This window comes from Coregonus lavaretus, assembly GCF_964263955.1.
Source record: "Coregonus lavaretus genome assembly, chromosome: 35".
NCBI classification, from domain to species: Eukaryota; Metazoa; Chordata; class Actinopteri; order Salmoniformes; family Salmonidae; genus Coregonus; species Coregonus lavaretus.
The window spans coordinates 6,448,157-6,464,610 of record NC_140022.1 but is presented as its reverse complement, the minus strand read 5'-3'; the positions used below and the strand labels follow the sequence as shown (position 1 = coordinate 6,464,610).

At 44.8% G+C, this 16,454-nt stretch overlaps 1 protein-coding gene across 2 annotated transcripts in view; it reads right to left on the bottom strand.

Annotated features, from left to right (window-relative positions):
• The window catches only part of LOC311109733 (target of Nesh-SH3-like), a 31,134-nt gene extending 17,898 nt beyond the window's left edge, over positions 1-13,236 (bottom strand). Inside the window, exons 1-5 of one of the 2 annotated variants that reach the window (XM_084152704.1) lie at positions 13,062-13,236; positions 4,057-4,236; positions 1,984-2,052; positions 1,752-1,887; positions 625-815 (exon numbers count right to left, since the gene is read on the bottom strand). In XM_084152704.1, the coding sequence (XP_084008830.1) occupies positions 625-815; positions 1,752-1,887; positions 1,984-2,052; positions 4,057-4,236; positions 13,062-13,149 (664 nt within the window). In that variant the 5' untranslated portion in view covers positions 13,150-13,236. The remainder of the gene's footprint in view (positions 1-624; positions 816-1,751; positions 1,888-1,983; positions 2,053-4,056; positions 4,237-13,061) is intronic. The other variant, XM_084152705.1, reaches the window with a different exon arrangement.
• Between the last annotated feature and the right edge of the window lie 3,218 nt (positions 13,237-16,454).

The window sequence follows — 16,454 nt, the reverse complement described above, 5'->3', positions numbered from 1 at the left end:
GTAACTGATTACATGTAATCGGATTACCAAAAAACTTAAAGTGTAATCCATTACATTTTTGTCATTTAGCAGACACTCTTATCCAGAGCGACTTACAGTTAGTGAGTGGATACATTTTTCATACTGGCCCCCCGTGGGAATCGAACCCACAACCCTGGCGTTGCAAGCACCATGCTCTACCAACTGAGCTACACAGGAGCTACACATTACCAGCTAAAATATTGTCATCAGATTACAGATACTTTTTAAAAACTAGATGACTACTTCTTGGATTACTTTTAAATTTGGAAAGGATGTTTGCTCAAAAAATTTATACATTATGACACCTTTCTGTTTTCTCAATGACATTTAATTCAGCATTGAAAAGAAGGCGGTAAGTTTACATTTGTTCCACCTGAGCGAGTCTGACCACAAGTCAGAGACCACCATGATGACACAACAAATGTGTTTTATGGATCCTTTTTGTCTTCTTCTAATGCCTCTTAAGGGGAAAGTAATCTAAAAGTAACTGAAAGTAATCAGATTATGTTACTGAGTTTGGGGAACCCAAATGTTATGTTAATGATTACAACTTTGGACAGGTAGCTAGTAACTGTAACCGATTACATGTAGAAAGTAACCTACCCAACCCTACACCCATGTTGGTTTTGTGAATGACAGGCTTGCTCCAGACTCCGCTGCTTTCGTCTTTGTTGGAGCGGACCCCAAACTCGTATGGGGTGTTGGGCTTCAGGTTGTCAATCACGGTGTCGCTGGTGGGGCAGGTCTGGTAGATCCACTTCCTGTTCCTCTCCCTGTAGCGGACGGTGTAGTGTCTGCATGGGAAGGACAAAAAAGGCACAGTAAACAACATGCTGATTCTTGTAAAGTAGCTGTGCATCTTTATGGTAAACTCTAACCTTTGGAAAATGCTGTCTTCATTTCACAACAAAGCACAGCAGGCGTGCACCACATCATACAGTATGGGTGGCTATTCCAGCTCCACCGTCCTCCATTAGCTATTGTTAATTCTGGCTCCGGTATCTCCGGTCATCTCGTCAGTGTCAACCGATCCCCTTTCATTCCCTCAGTGATTGTCTTTCTAGGTAGCGCTGCCGGCAGTAGCCAAGCAGTAAACAGAAGGAACTGACATTAGCTTTTAATACGCCACCAGATGGAAGGAGGCACTCTCAGCTGTAACTTAGGTTGAGATTTCCAACGACTCCTCCAACTTTCGGCGAGGGGGGAATTCTAGAATGCATTTAAGGCCGAGCATAAATAGAGTGATGGAAAAGTGTGTCCCAGCAGTACAGTCCGTGTATCCTCAGTCAACTCCTGCACACACCTGTGCTGGAACAGACCTCGGCCCATTCCCATGCTCCATTTTCCATAAAAAATAAATGACACACTTCCTCAACGTTTCTCTATAGAACTGTTATGCTTCATAAATCCTCCAAGGTTCGACAGTACAGTACATTGAATGCATGGTATGAGTTTAAATCTAGTCAAGCCTTCATACAGTATATCATCTTTATACATAGCTGGCAATAACAGCCTTGTATTCAGATCTCAGTGTGTGCACCTGATTTCAACTTGATCCTTTTCTTTTGTGAAAACCAGATCGTCTGAATGCCTAAACAGTGTGTAACTGTATTCACCTGTCATCCATTTTGCGCTGAGTGAGGCTGTTTCTGTGGAAAACTTTGGCCTGAAAAGGCAACATGGAACTGGAACCAGATGTTTCGCTGGCGGTGCGGTAGAGTATAACTCACCCGTCTTCCAGACAGTCGTTCATGATGTTGCCTACATCATAGGGCGTCTTCAGGAAGGTTCCCCAGGACAGCAGCACAGAGGTTGGGGTGATGGAGCCAATCACCAGGTGGAGTGGCTTCTCCAGGTTGACCTTTCCTGTGAGGACAAAGGTCAATGGTCATACACTATATTTACAACACGTTTGATGACCTGATTAACCTTTTAGATGTGTAGACAGACTGCCACAGGTACCTGTGCATTGTTTCTTCACATCATTACTCGGGATTGGCTGGACAGCAACAAGATACTTGGGCTCTGCGTCTGAAAGGGTTAAATAAGAAAATGTTGTCACATTGATTTCTCTGTCATGGAAAAACGAATATACCAGAATGGGGAAAAGATTTTCCTGGACCGTGAAAGAACAGTGTGGGTAGAAAGAGTCCTCCTGACGCCTGGTGAGTCACTACCCAGCCAGGTCTCTGGTGTTGGGGAGATGGGCTGAAACTATTCAAACCAGCCGTAAACAGATGCAGAACAGATACACAGATGAAAGAGCTTGACTTCAAGCACAACAGATGAAAACAAACAGTCGTTCGGATGGTAAATTGAAATGCAGTTGAGTTGCTTGAACTCCTCTGAACAATGGAACGTTGTCCAACCTGTAGAGACTTTAATACATAGAATATAAAGGGGTTTATATTAGCCGCCCACAATCTAAGAGTCGTGTATTGTTATTATACTTGTCTAAATGCAAACAATGTCTGAGGCCAGCTAGGAGGGGTGAAAATATGGTTATGGATCTGGAACACAGTTAAGACACATCTGGCCACTTGGATTCAACGTGCTATAAAAACAGTGATCCAGAAATGTTGTGTTTCTGTTGCATGAGAACGGAGAGCTCATTAATGAATAACTGTACATAACAAAATAGACAGGATGTGAAGGGTGGAGCACTAAGGGCCTGAATAAGGGCCTGATTAGGTCCTGGTGTTCAATGGATTAACATAAAGTCAGAGCATTTGAGCTGGCAGGCCAGGAGTAGGAGTAGGTTGGCATGGATCGAAGCTGGCACAATGTTACGGGTGGGGCATTGGACAAATGATAGTCATTTGATTGCTTAAAATAAAGAAAACTGTTGGGTGTGGGGAAACACTTTAAATCAATTTAAGTTAAGAGTCAGCACAGAAGAGAATCCGAGAGAGTCACAGTAACACAATCATGTCCTATTGGACTACTATGTGTCATCATTGCTGAGAAGGTTTTGTCTACCCTCTGCTCTCTCGTTGGATCCCCGTGGGCTCTCTCATGATGAGGTACTTCAATCAGGTGTTCTGGAGGGGCACCTGAGACCATTCTAACTCAGCTCTTTGTTGTCGTTGGTTTTGTACGTGGAAGGTCACAGCTTGTACCAGTGATAAATGATGTTTGATCACTTCTGTTGTCTCTCACACAGGTGAAAGGGCTCAAAGAGAAGTTGCTAAAAAGCTGTTCTGCATTGAACAAACAGCACTCCTTTCACTGATTGGGGAGCCAGCCAAGGGAGTTTTTCAATTCTCTTTAGTCCCTGGTTCCTTTCTACTCTAACACTTCAAAGCCTGGGATTTACACAATAGCCATTGAGGCCTTTTCATACGACAAGAGGAAACGTGTTCCTGACCTGCTCTCATTTAGTCCCTGTCCTAAATCCAAACAGATCAACACAAAACAGCAATAAAGGACTTATATTTGTTTGATTTAATTATTAAAGCACTCCAATGTTTACTTTAACACAAGTGAATGTAGAGAGTGGGAGTATCAAGGAAAATAAGCAACAGTGTATCGTTCAAATTCTAACATAAGCATGTGGTTTCACGCTCAATGGATGATCTACACAAGCTGTAAGGTAATCTTCCACTGACCCAGTGCTGCCCTGCTATGGTGCTGTAGTGGGTTGGGATGTTGGAATGTTGAAAGTATCTCATGAGAGGCTGTGGTTTGTGATGAATGGAACCCACTGAGCTGCAGGAAAGGGTTTGAAAGAGGAAAGTAAACACTGTGGAGTGCTCAGTGTAACTCCTGCCCTTTTCACCCTGTTTGGGGAATCTCTGTGCTCTACAAAGACAGGTTGCTAAGTTTCTCAGAGGAACGGTTTCTCCCCCCGGGTTATTTAGTGATGTATGTTGGAGTCACAATATACACTTATGTTATGACTATCTGATAAATGATGAATCCCTGAAAGTCAATAGGTTAGTGTGTGTGTGTGTGTGTGTGTGTGTGTGTGTGTGTGTGTGTGTGTGTGTGTGTGTGTGTGTGTGTGTGCGTGGTCTTACCATAGACCAGTCTTACCTATCTCAGTCTCGTAGGGCTCTCCATTCTCAGGCAGCTGGATGAACTGTTTAGAGAACATGCTGCTGCCATAACCCAGGATGTAGCCTTCCAGCTTGGTGTCAGGGTTGGGACGGACAAACTTCATCACGATGGTGTCGCCGGTGGCGTTGATGCGGACCTTCATGTTCTGTCTTCTCACTGTTAAAGACCAAGAAGTAGAATAATACAGTTGAATTGCATTGTAGTTGTGATTAGTTGAACTGTGGTTCATTACACGTAAAGATGCTAGTGTATTCCATCACAGCTAACCTTCAGCACCTCACATGAACATGAGCAGATTGCAAGTGCTGCATTTAAGAAACTTCTGGACTTAGGGGTAATTGCAAGATAAACTGCTGCCTCTGCCCAGGTACCCAAGGGATTAATCAAATAGGACTGTGTTTGTGGTTTTCAGGAAACAGACTGCAGTACCCTTCAACTGCAGCCAATATAACCCTGAATGCATACAGGAGATGGAATACTTGATTCTTCCATCAGTCTTAACATTGGACTATTAGGATAAACTCAAAGTACTTTAAACCCACTGATATCGTCAGGCTTGGAGAGGTAAAATTAGAAGGTGAAATGCAATGGAGGATGGAACTCTTGAAGGTTGAGCTCCAAACAGTTCAGAAAAGTCATTATTCAAGAACAGAGGCTAAACATCAGTACTGGAGCTCATTTAAACCTGGTAATAAACCTCTTTAGCTTTGGAGAAGGTTTTCCCTTGTCCACCAGATTCCCATATCCCACCATACAGGAACTTGACTGATTCAGCTGCTGGGTTATAGAGGCTGTTAAATGCTAATGAAAAGCAGGCTTAAAATGGATGTTGTGGCCGTTTTGTGTCGTCACACACATCAGTCAGCAGCCCGCCCTTTTTAATGCCCATGCAGGCAAGAGGCAAGGCGAGCGTTCTGGCACTCCAGCTAATCCTAATCACGCAGAGTGTTAATTAGGCTTTAACGATAACCTAATCACTCCCATTCACAGAGCAAACTTGGAATGAACCTTGGATATCATATCGGCGCCTTCATTATCGATGACCCGCGAAACTCTTCAATCACGAGAAAGTGAAAAACAAACAAACAACCATATTTGTGTGGTGGTTTTGTGGAAGTTGCCAGGAACTATTGGTTTGGATGAATTTAAAAGACCACTGGGTTTGCTGAATCAGCACAACATTGTGCAACTTATTCCACAGTGTGAGTGAATTAACTGTTTACTTGGATACTTGTGTCCATTTCGCATCTCTGCTTAACCCCAAAGAGTAATCTTGAATTGTTTGGAATATAATTGGAGGGAAAAGGATGTTTTGCTTGTCAGGTTTCTGCTGTCGAACATCCTATTTCTAGTGGCGCCTTCCATTCTAACTGTCATTAATAAACGCATCTCCCCCGGCAACGTGACATAACCTCTGCTTACCTCAAGACTCAAGACTCCTGTCATGTTATTGCTGACTCCCTTTAATTTAACAAGAAGGATGTTTTCAGTCTCTGGCTTTATAGCTCTAAATCCATGAGGATCTATTAAAGAGACCCTAGACTTACAAGGACTGTAATGTGTTATCCTCTGATTATAGACCAGATGACAACTTCACCCCTTGTGGAGACAACAATATACAGATGAAGAGTGATTCTAGCTACAGGGGGAGAATGTGGAAGACATTATTATGTTACATAATACCAATAAATGTATACTGAAGCTTATGGAAAGGCCTACTCATCAAAAATGCAGGTTGACGTTTATTGTCATGAATCTTGCCCTGGAGGTAGAACTGAGAGATTTCTGCCACACTCTTAGAAAAAAGGGTTCCAAAAGGATTCTTCGGCTGTCCAAATAGGAGAGCCCTTTTTGGTTCTATGTAGAACTCTTTTGGGTTCCATGTAGAACCATCTGTGGAAAGGGTTCTACATGGAACTCCAAAGGGTTCTACCTGGAACCAAACGGGTTCTACATGGAACCAAAAAGGGTCCTTCAAGGGTTCTCCTATGATAACAGCCGAAGAACCCTTTTAGGTTGTAGATAGCACCTTTTTTTCTAAGTAAAGGTATGCCTACACTCTTAGGAAAAAGGGTGCTATCTAGGGTTCTTCGGCTGTCCCCATAGGAGAACCCTTTGAATAACCCTTTTTGGTTCCAGGTAGAACCCTTTTGGGTTCTATGTAGAACCCTTTCTACAGAGGGTTCTACATGGAACCCAAAAGGGTTATATCTGGAACCAAAAAGGGTTCTACATGCCGACGACGACACAACAGTGGTAGGCCTGATCACCGACAACGATGAGACAGCCTATAGGGAGGAGGTCAGAGATCTGGCCGTGTGGTGCCAGGATAACAACCTCTCCCTCAACGTGACCAAGACAAAGGAGATGATTGTGGACTACAGGAAAAAAAAGAGGACTGAGCACGCCCCCATTCTCATCGACGGGGCTGTAGTGGAACAGGTTGAGAGCTTCAAGTTCCTTGGTGTCCACATCACCAACGAACTATCATGGTCCAAACACACCAAGACAGTCGTGAAGAGGGCACGACAAAGCCTATTCCCCCTCAGGAGACTAAAAAGATTTGGCATGGGTCCTCAGATCCTCAAAAAATTCTACAGCTGCACCATCGAGAGCATCCTGACTGGTTGCATCACCGCCTGGTATGGCAACTGCTTGGCCTCTGACCGCAAGGCACTACAGAGGGTAGTGCGTACGGCCCAGTACATCACTGGGGCAAAGCTTCCTGCCATCCAGGACCTCTATACCAGGCGGTGTCAGAGGAAGGCCCTCAAAATTGTCAAAGACTCCAGCCACCCTAGTCATAGACTGTTCTCTCTGCTACCGCACGGCAAGCGGTACCGGAGTGCCAAGTCTAGGTCCAAAAGACTTCTCAACAGCTTCTACCCCCAAGCCATAAGACTCCTGAACAGCTAATCATGGCTACCCGGACTATTTGCACTGCCCCCCCACCCCATCCTTTTTACGCTGCTGCTACTCTGTTAAGTATTTATGCATAGTCACTTTAACTCTACCCACATGTACATATTACCTCAACTACCTCAACTAGCCGGTGCCCCCGCACATTGACTCTGCAACGGTACCCCCCTGTATATATAGCCTCCCTACTGTCACTTTATTTTACTTCTGCTCTTTTTTTCTCAACACTTTTTTTGTTGTTGTTTTATTCTTACTTTTTTTGTTTAAAATAAATGCACTGTTGGTTAAGGGCTGTAAGTAAGCATTTCACTGTAATGTCTGCACCTGTTGTATTCGCCGCATGTGACCAATACAATTTGATTTGATTTGATTTGATTTGATTTGACATGGAACTCAAAAGGGTTCTCCTATGGAACCAAAAAGGGTGTGAGTGTAGTGACCACTCTGCAGAGCTGCCTCCATTACATGAGTCATGCCAATAAATGCCAACCTGCATAAAAAATAGCCCCCTCATGCTGGAAAGCTTGTTAGCTATGTTGTTTACTGTTGTCAATAAAGTTATCCTGCTCTTGACTAATGTTTCAAGTTTTACGTTTTTAATGTCACATGCACAAGTACAGTGGAATGCCTTTCTTGCAAACTCAAAACCCAACAATGCAATAATCAATAACAATGTAATACTAGACAAAACACACAAGAAAAATATGAAGAACACAATAAGTAAGTAAGCATACTATATACAGGGTCAGTTCCAGTACCATATTTACAGTGTGCAGGGATACTGGAGTGATGGAGGTAGATATGTACAGGGAGGGGTAAGGTGGCTAGGTATCAGGATATATGATAAACAGAGTAGCAGCAGCTTGTATGTGAGTGAGTGTGCTTGTGTGTAGAGTCAGTATAAATGTATGTGCATATTATGCGTGAGTGAGCAGATGCTGGACTGAGTGTGTGAGTGTGCATAGAGACAGTGCAAAAATAAAAGGTAAATAAAGATACAAGGTTAACTCAGATAGTCCAAGTAGCTATTTTGTTAGCTATTTTCAGTCTTATTGCTTGGAGATAGAAGCTGTTCAAGATCCTGTTGGTGTCAGACTTAATGCACCGGTACCGCTTGCCGTGCTGAAGCAGAGAGGATAGTCTATGGCTTGGGTGGTTGGAGTCTTTAACGATTTTCCGGGCCTTCCTTCCACACCGCCTGATATAGATGTCCAGGATGGCAGGGAGCTTGGCCCCAATGATGTACTGGCCTGTCTGCACCACCCTCTGTAGCGCCATGCGATCGAGGGCGGTGCTGTTGCCATACCAGGCAGTGAAGCACACACCCCTGTGGGGCACTCGTGTTGAGGGTCAGCATGGCAGAGGTGATGTTGCCTACCCTCACCATCTGGGGATGGCCCGTCAGGAAGTCCAGGATCCAGTTGCAGAGGGAGGTGTTCAGACCCAGAGTCCTAAGCTTGGTGACGAGCTTGGAGGGGACAATGGTGTTGAACGCTGAGCTGTAGTCAATGAACAGCATTCTCACATAGGTATTCCTCTTATCTAGGTGGGCGAGGGCAGTGTGGAGAGCAATTGAGATTGCGTCATCTATTGATCTGTTGGGACGGTATGCAAATCGGAGTGTGTCTAGGGTGTCTGGGATGGTGGAGTTAATGTGTGCCATAACCAGCCTCTCAAAGCACTTCATGATTACAGAAGTGAGTGCTACAGGGCGGTAGTCATTGTGGCATGAAGCCTTAGCGAACTTGGGGACAGGAATGATGGTGGTCATCTTAAAACATGTGGTGCTTGGTCCCTAAGACCCTCACAAACTTTTACAGATGCACAATTGAGAGCATCCTGTCGGGCTTTATCACCGCCTGGTACGGCAACTGCACCGCCCGCAACCGCAGGGCTCTCCAGAGGGTGGTGCGGTCTGCCCAACGCATCACCGGGGTCACACTGCCTGCCCTCACAGGAAGGCCAAAAAGATCATCAAGGACATCAACCACCCGTGCCACGGCCTGTTTATTACCCCGCTATCATCCAGAAGGCAAGGTCAGTACAGGTGCATCAAAGCTGGGACCGAGAGACTGAAAAACAGCTTCTATCTCAAGGCCATCAGACTGTTAAATAGCCGTCACTAGCCGGTTACTCAACCCTGCACCTTAGAGGCTGCTGCCCTATGTACAGTACATAGACATGGAACACTAGTCACTTTAATAATGTTTACACACTGCTTTACTCATTTAATATGTATATACTATATTCTACTGTATTTTAGTCAATACCACTCCGACATTGCTTGTCCTAATATTAATATATTTCTTCATTCCATTCTTTTACTTTTAGATTTGTGTGTATTGTTGTGAATTATTATATACTACTGCACTGTTGGAGCTAGGAACACAAGCATTTCGCTACACCCACAATAACGTCTGCTAAATATGTGTATTTGACCAATACAATTTGATTTGATTTTATTAAAGACTGGGATAAGGAGAGGTTGAAAATTATTGTGAATATGCCTGCCAGCTGTGCATGCTCTGAGAAAGCACCCTGGAATACCGTCGGGCCCCGTGGCCTTGCAGGTATTGATCTGATTTAAAGACCTTTCTTATGTCGGCCTCAGAGAGCGAGTGTCACACCCTGACTCTGGGGACTCGTATTTGTTGAGTCAGGGTGTGTATTTTCTGTGTGGTGTAGATCTAGATCGTGTAGATCTATGTTGACCGGTGTGGTTCCCAATCAGAGGCAGCTGTAGCTCGTTGTCTCTGATTGGGGACCATACTTAGGCAGCCTATTGGCACTAGTGGGTTGTGGGATCTTGTTCCGTGTGAGGTATGTTGTACCTTGGACTTCACGTTTCGTTTAGTTTGTTGTTTTGTTGTTGTGTTTATTCATTTTAATAAACATGTATGCATATCACGCTGCGCCTTGGTCCGTCCCGTCTGTAAGCGAACGTGACAGCGAGATCACCCTATCCTCTGGGTCGGTGATGCCTTCACACCCGGCACAATGTTGTTGTTGTCAAAGTGGGCAATAAGCGTGCATAAAATGTATTGAGTTCGTCTGGTAGAGAGGCATCGTTGGGCAGATCACGGTTGGTGTCAAAAGGTGAGACGCCGAAAGCCGGGAGTTCTTTAAAGTGACAACTGTATCTTCTTCCAACTTTTAATGATATTAAGAAGTCGTCTAGAAATAATATGTTTTTAAGCGTAAGCAGCAGGCATGTTTGATTTGCCAACTCTGAGTCTTCCAGGAGACAGATTGTGTGCGATCATAAGTATGTCCGTCTTCAGTCTCTTAAGCTATCTTCGGGCTGTTTGTTCTACAGATTGGCATTGACATCCTGTTGCCTTCTCAAATGGTGGGAAAGCATGGAAGTTTGACACTTAAGACGTGTAATCACGCATGCTGGTTTCTTGGCACGGACGTGGTGTTTCACAGTTGAAGACTTTCCATCTGCAGCTGATTGACCCAAGAGCAGAATCCAGTGTGAGGCTGATCACAAGTGAAAAAAGTTGGTTTGGTTCCATGACCCTTAAAGTGAACAACAGCCAGCCTTCAGGGTATTGCGCTTAGGGAAAAAGTCTAGCTAGCATTTAATCCTTTGGCAGACTTCTAAATATGTTAGTCATAAGCAACTTCTCTTCCAGCGATATCCCATTTCGTTGTGTTTGTTTGTTGTATATTGAATGAGGAACTAACAAACTTTAATCAAACCAAACTGTGAAACCCCTGCAGTATATTCTGTTCTGGAACATGGTCCTTCCATTTCTTCCAGATTGAGCATACCTGTACCTTCTCAAAATGACACACACAACTGTAACAAAAGTCCCCTAAATCTCCAGACACCGCTTTTATAAGTCGACTCTCCAGGAGCATTTTATCTCATGGCTATAGGGAACATAAATTGTCCCTGACAGCTTCTCTAGGTTCATATGTATATATTGTCCAGTCACATTTAGTAGATGGACGTGATCTCAACGTTCTGCAGCTGTGGATGTACTCCATAACTGAATGGGCTTTCACTGGCAGCACATACTGTATAAAGCACATGCATTGCCGCGTGTTGACAAACACAGACCTGCTCTCCTACTGTATTCTCTCTGACTGTGTGTCCATCTGACATGAGTCCAACTTCACCCTTTCATACGTAGAGCTTCCCATCCCTCCTTCTGCAGCTACAGTAGTGGGGCACAACAGCCCCCCCACATCCTCACCAGAGAGACGGTAGTTAAACAGCGTGAAGGTAGGGGATATTTGCACCGAGCACTGTTGCACAACTGATGAGTCTTTTGGTGTGTGAGACCCTGAGGCGTCTCTCTTTCATCTCCTCTAATGAAGTTTGACCATGCATGAAGAGCTGCGGGCCAACCCCGTCTCCAGCTGCCTGCACAACCACAGCTTCAACATACACCGAGCTCAGACACTCAGGTACACACATGTAGCCCATTTACAATGTACCCCCACCACCACCACCGCCGCACGGAAAGCAAAGCAGGCACGTGTATGTACTCAGGAATATACATGTCGCACCTTAACAATGTGCAGAAAGCAGACACCGCCGCACGGAAAGCAAAGTGGACACGTGAATGTTGTGCAACATGTATTGTTTAACAAGAAGCTTCTCTGCCTGAGATTCTGGAGTGTGCGGAGGGGAGATGTTGGCCCAATCCCAAGCCGAACCAAACCCCTCCCTGCTGCGTTAGACACCGCAATCACAAGGCTACATCCTCTGGGAAGTCCACTGGACGGCAGCACAATTATTATTAGGATAAGATTTCTTGTCAACACACAGATTGGCGCTCACATAGATTAACTTTTTTTAAATCATGGGATCCTGTCCAAGAAACACCCCAAGACAATCAACAGGCAGAGATACACACACACACACACACACACACACACAGCTATGTCCTACTATAATTCATTCCCATTCAAAATCCTATTTTCCCTAACCACTAAACCTAACCCTTACCCTAACCTTAAACCCTAACCCTAAACCTAACCCTAAACCTAACCCTAAACCTAACCACTAACCCTAACCCTAATTCTAACCCTAACCCTAATTCTAGCCATAAACCTAACCCCTAAACCTAAAATATTATTTTTACAAGTGAGGACAGGCAAAATGTCCTCACTTCTCAGAATTTTAGTTGGTTTACCATTCATATACACACTGCTGCTCAAAGAAAATGTTGATATTGGCGAGTGTTTGCATGTGAGCTAATACAGTGTATCGATCATCCATTGTTTTTAGCCTGACATTTCCCTTTTCATTTCTAGGAGAGTGAATTCATCATATTACATAACTACTGTATGTTTAATGGGCCAATCAGTAGACAGCTGAAAGTCCTGTAGCTCGAACAGTTTGAACATTATCTCTAACAAGAGGCAATTCAAGCTCCAAACCGACATTACAATTCTACAGGAAGACCAAAAAACATCAGAACAAAATTCAAGGAAACATAATGTATGTACCGGTGACAACCAAACTTCTGCTTTTCATTCAGTTTTTGAGTCAAACTAATTATTATCTTGCACAATCACAGTTACAGTGGTTTTGCACCTGAATCTAAATGCATTGCATTAATGGTCAGTAAGTCGCTTGGATAAAAGCATCTGCTAAATGGCATATATTATATTGTTATTCTAATGAGGATACCATTCACACTGTGGTTTCGCTGCAGTCAAGTCTGCACAACTCTATACATTATGCATTGTCCCAAACATTTTGGTCAATACTTTTGGGATAATTTCATGGGACTTTACAAACTGGACCAACTGGACCATGAAACCCCTACTTTATGTTCACATAGCAATTTGGTTTTGGCAAAGCAATTTTTTTCTATACAATGTCAATGGCATTTGGAGAACATATTCAAAGTCAGCAAAACATTGCATAGTGCACAATGCACAATGATAAGCAACAACACAAAACCACTTTCCGTCACAAATGCATTGGCAAAAACATAACATGCATGCTCAAAACTATACATAAAACACGTAACACAAGACCACACTATCCAGAAACACAATACACCGGACTTTACAGAACAGCCAATCTGTGCACTTGCCTCTAATCCTCTGTGCAGGGATGCAGCTGAGGAGAATGGATCCAGCGAGGAGCAGGAGAGAGACTCTGAGGAGCATGGTGCCTGCCATGGAGATCTCTGGACAGGGATGCTGGACAACTTCAATAAGGTAGCAGCTCAACTTAGGACTTGTGCAGCGCTCCGTTGAAACACTGTGGAGTGGAGATGACCACCGGACCACGAAGCATCTATACTAGCAGGATAGGAGAAGGGTGGGGGTGGGAGGGGACTGCCGATGTCACAACCACAACCCCACACACCACACACCCTATTCTTGGGTGGGTGGGGAGGGTGGTGGCTAAATGCCTGGAATCTCACTGAAATGTTTCCCTCTATTTTTCCCTCCCTCCTTTTTTGCATCACCCACCCGGTTTTCCCCTCCTCCTCCACCTCCCCTTCCTCCTCCTCCTCCCCTCCTCCTCCTCCCCTCCTCCTACTCCTCCTCCACCCCTCCTCCTCCTCCTCCTCCCCTTCCTCCTCCTCCTCCTCTTCTTCCTTCTCCTCCCCTTCCTCCTTTCCTCTCCTCTTCTCCTCCTCCTCCCCTTCCTCCTCCCCCTCCTCCTCCTCCTCCTCCCCCCCTTCTCCACCTCCTCCTCCTCCCCTTCCTCCTCCTCCTCCTCCTCCTCCTCCTCCTCCCCTTCCTCCTCCTCCTCCCCTTCCTCCTCCTCCTCCTCCTCCTCCTCCTCCTCCCCCCCTTCTCCTCCTCCTTTGTGTGATTTTTTTTTTTTATCCTTTGTTCAACTCAACTGATATTGTGATGTAGATGCCAGGAGGTGCCAATGTGGTTGGCAAAACAGGGGGGGGGGGGTGGCACAGGGGGAGAACAGGAGTGGCACCCTCACTCCATCCTAACCTATGGCCTTGGGAGTAAAGTTAAACTCATGCAGTGTAGTTTGTATGACACACTCCCATCTCCACTTCTGCCCAACATGTGCACACAGTGCAGACTAACCAGTACCATGTTTTTAAGCACTTTGCTTTTGGAACACACTACACAACAGTACATTCTTTCTGAGCACAACTAACACGAGTGGAGCAGCGTCATCGGGTCTCGAAATCCAACCTCCACTGGAGCTATTTGGGAGGCAGTGACCATGCTCTCCCGCCAAGAACTGGAGCCCCTAGGATAGAGGGGGTATGAGTGGGGTTGGTACGGAGGAGAGGAGGAGGAGGGGATGGAGGGAATGGGGGTGTGTCCACACACTTCCTTCCAGCTGATTATGGTAGGAGTCCCATCCAACCCACACGTGCTATCGCATGCGACAGGATACAGACTGACAGTTGTTCCAGACAGAATGCCTGCCTGCTCCATCCCACAGGAACTGAATAAAGGCGTATTCATGATTCATGCTGCACTCCACTAAATCACCAAATCCAGATTTTATGCAATGGACAAATTAATGGGTGACTGACTGACCACCAGAAGTATGAATAACAGAAACCAAAACACACATGTATTCTGACTTTTAAAAAAAAGAAGGGCTGTTAAGGGAAAAAATTAAATGTTGAAACTTGGGAAACACATTAACCCCTCGTACTCGTTGGACCATTCCTGCCAGAGACACAGTGACCAACAAGCATTGACATGCAGGTAACCAAAGTCAACACCCAAGCTGAGTGGCGGACTGGAACCAAAAATCAGCCCCGGCATTTCTAACACACCGGCTCTCTTTTTACCTTGTGGCCCCCACACCGGACCATTTTTTTCCTGGCGGCCCCCACAACAGCCCATTTCTTCCTTGAGGCCACCATTATTAGCCAGACAGTGATCATTTTGCGCCAAAAAAAGTTAGACTGGCCCACTAGGCTAAAAATGGACCAGCCCACCTGGCATTTGCCCGAGATGCCAGATGTCCAGTCCGCCCCTGCCCAAGTCCTGTACAGTTGTGAAACTTCAGGGTCCTTTTTCATCCTCTTGACTGCAAACAAACATGTTGTTTTTGCCTGACCAGGGGGCCAGGCTGGCTCCACGCCCGATCCAGTTAAAGTGAAATGATACCACATCAAAAGAGAACCAGAGCAGAGTGTTCAGTAGTGACAACGGCTTGGACTAATTAGGGCAAGGTCTGGACACACTGTAATCAGAAAGTTTGGCCCCAGTAACCAGAAACAGTTTTACCTCAGAGCACATGGCTCTTACATTGTTCTGCTAATTAGGACAATGACTCAGTGGTTGAGTGACCCATTAATGTTTAACTCTGACAGTAAAGTACAGATCGTTCTTGTGTTTGTGCACTTCCTGTAGGGGTAGATCACCGTCACTATAAACATGTGACTGCTAATAAAGCTCATGAGTTGATTGAACTTATTGTTCTGCACATTGAGATCTGAATATCAAGCATCACTTGACATTTTTGAGAAAAACATAGGTGTTTACTGGCTTCAGATAATAAAACCCTGATTGTTTTGTTGTTGTTATTTTGCTTAATAGAGCTCAATTAGACCTTTGAACAAAGATTTTAATGGCCACAGCTTGATTCATAAAAAACAGCACGTCTGTGTACGTACATGCCCATACAGTATCTAACTGAATCTGACCACAAAGAAAACCCCAAAACATTATCCTTCTGGGAATCTGAGGACCAGTTCCCACAGGCTCAAATTGATAGGAGCCGTTATTGTTGTGAATGGGGAGTCTCTTAAACCAATTGAAGCGTTTCTTCTGCCAAAGCATCCCAGTCTCAGTGGTGCAGAGTGGTGGCAGCACCTGCACCATATCACCATGATGAGTGATGAAACCACTGGAGAGGCTAGATCGCTCTCCAATCCACTGACAAGGTTGCTCAACATAAAATAAAAACCTATTTTCTATTCTCTAGTCTATTTAGAAAGAAAATCATTTTCTCCTCTGCCTTACAATGGCCCCTTTGTCTCCCTCACCCATGTCTGGGCAGAGTAGGGAGGGAGGGAGGGAGAGAGAGAGAGAGGGAGGGAGAGAGAGAGAGAGAGGGAGGGAGAGAGGGAGGGATAGAGGGAGAGAGGGAGGGAGAGAGAGAGAGGGCACTTTTCCATAATGCCCTGAATGGGTTCCCAGGTAAACGTGTAGCCTGGCTGCACAACTCTGCAGGCTAAGCATGTACTTTCTCACATCTTTGTCACTGGATGAAAGTTTGGGAAGACAGAAAATAAGAATACAACAAGTTATATTACCCCTATCTGTGTTCAAGAGGAGCAAAACAAATACATTTTCAGAAAAATTTACAGTTTTCTCAATTATAAACAATACTAATGGACACAGACAGAGATAAACCTCTACAATTCCAAATCTATTCAGATTTGCTCAGGTGACTCAGTAATCTTTCACAACCCCCCCCCCATCAGGAAAGTACTTTGTTGCTCATGATGGCTTCCTCCTGTTTCCAAAGTTTGTCACTG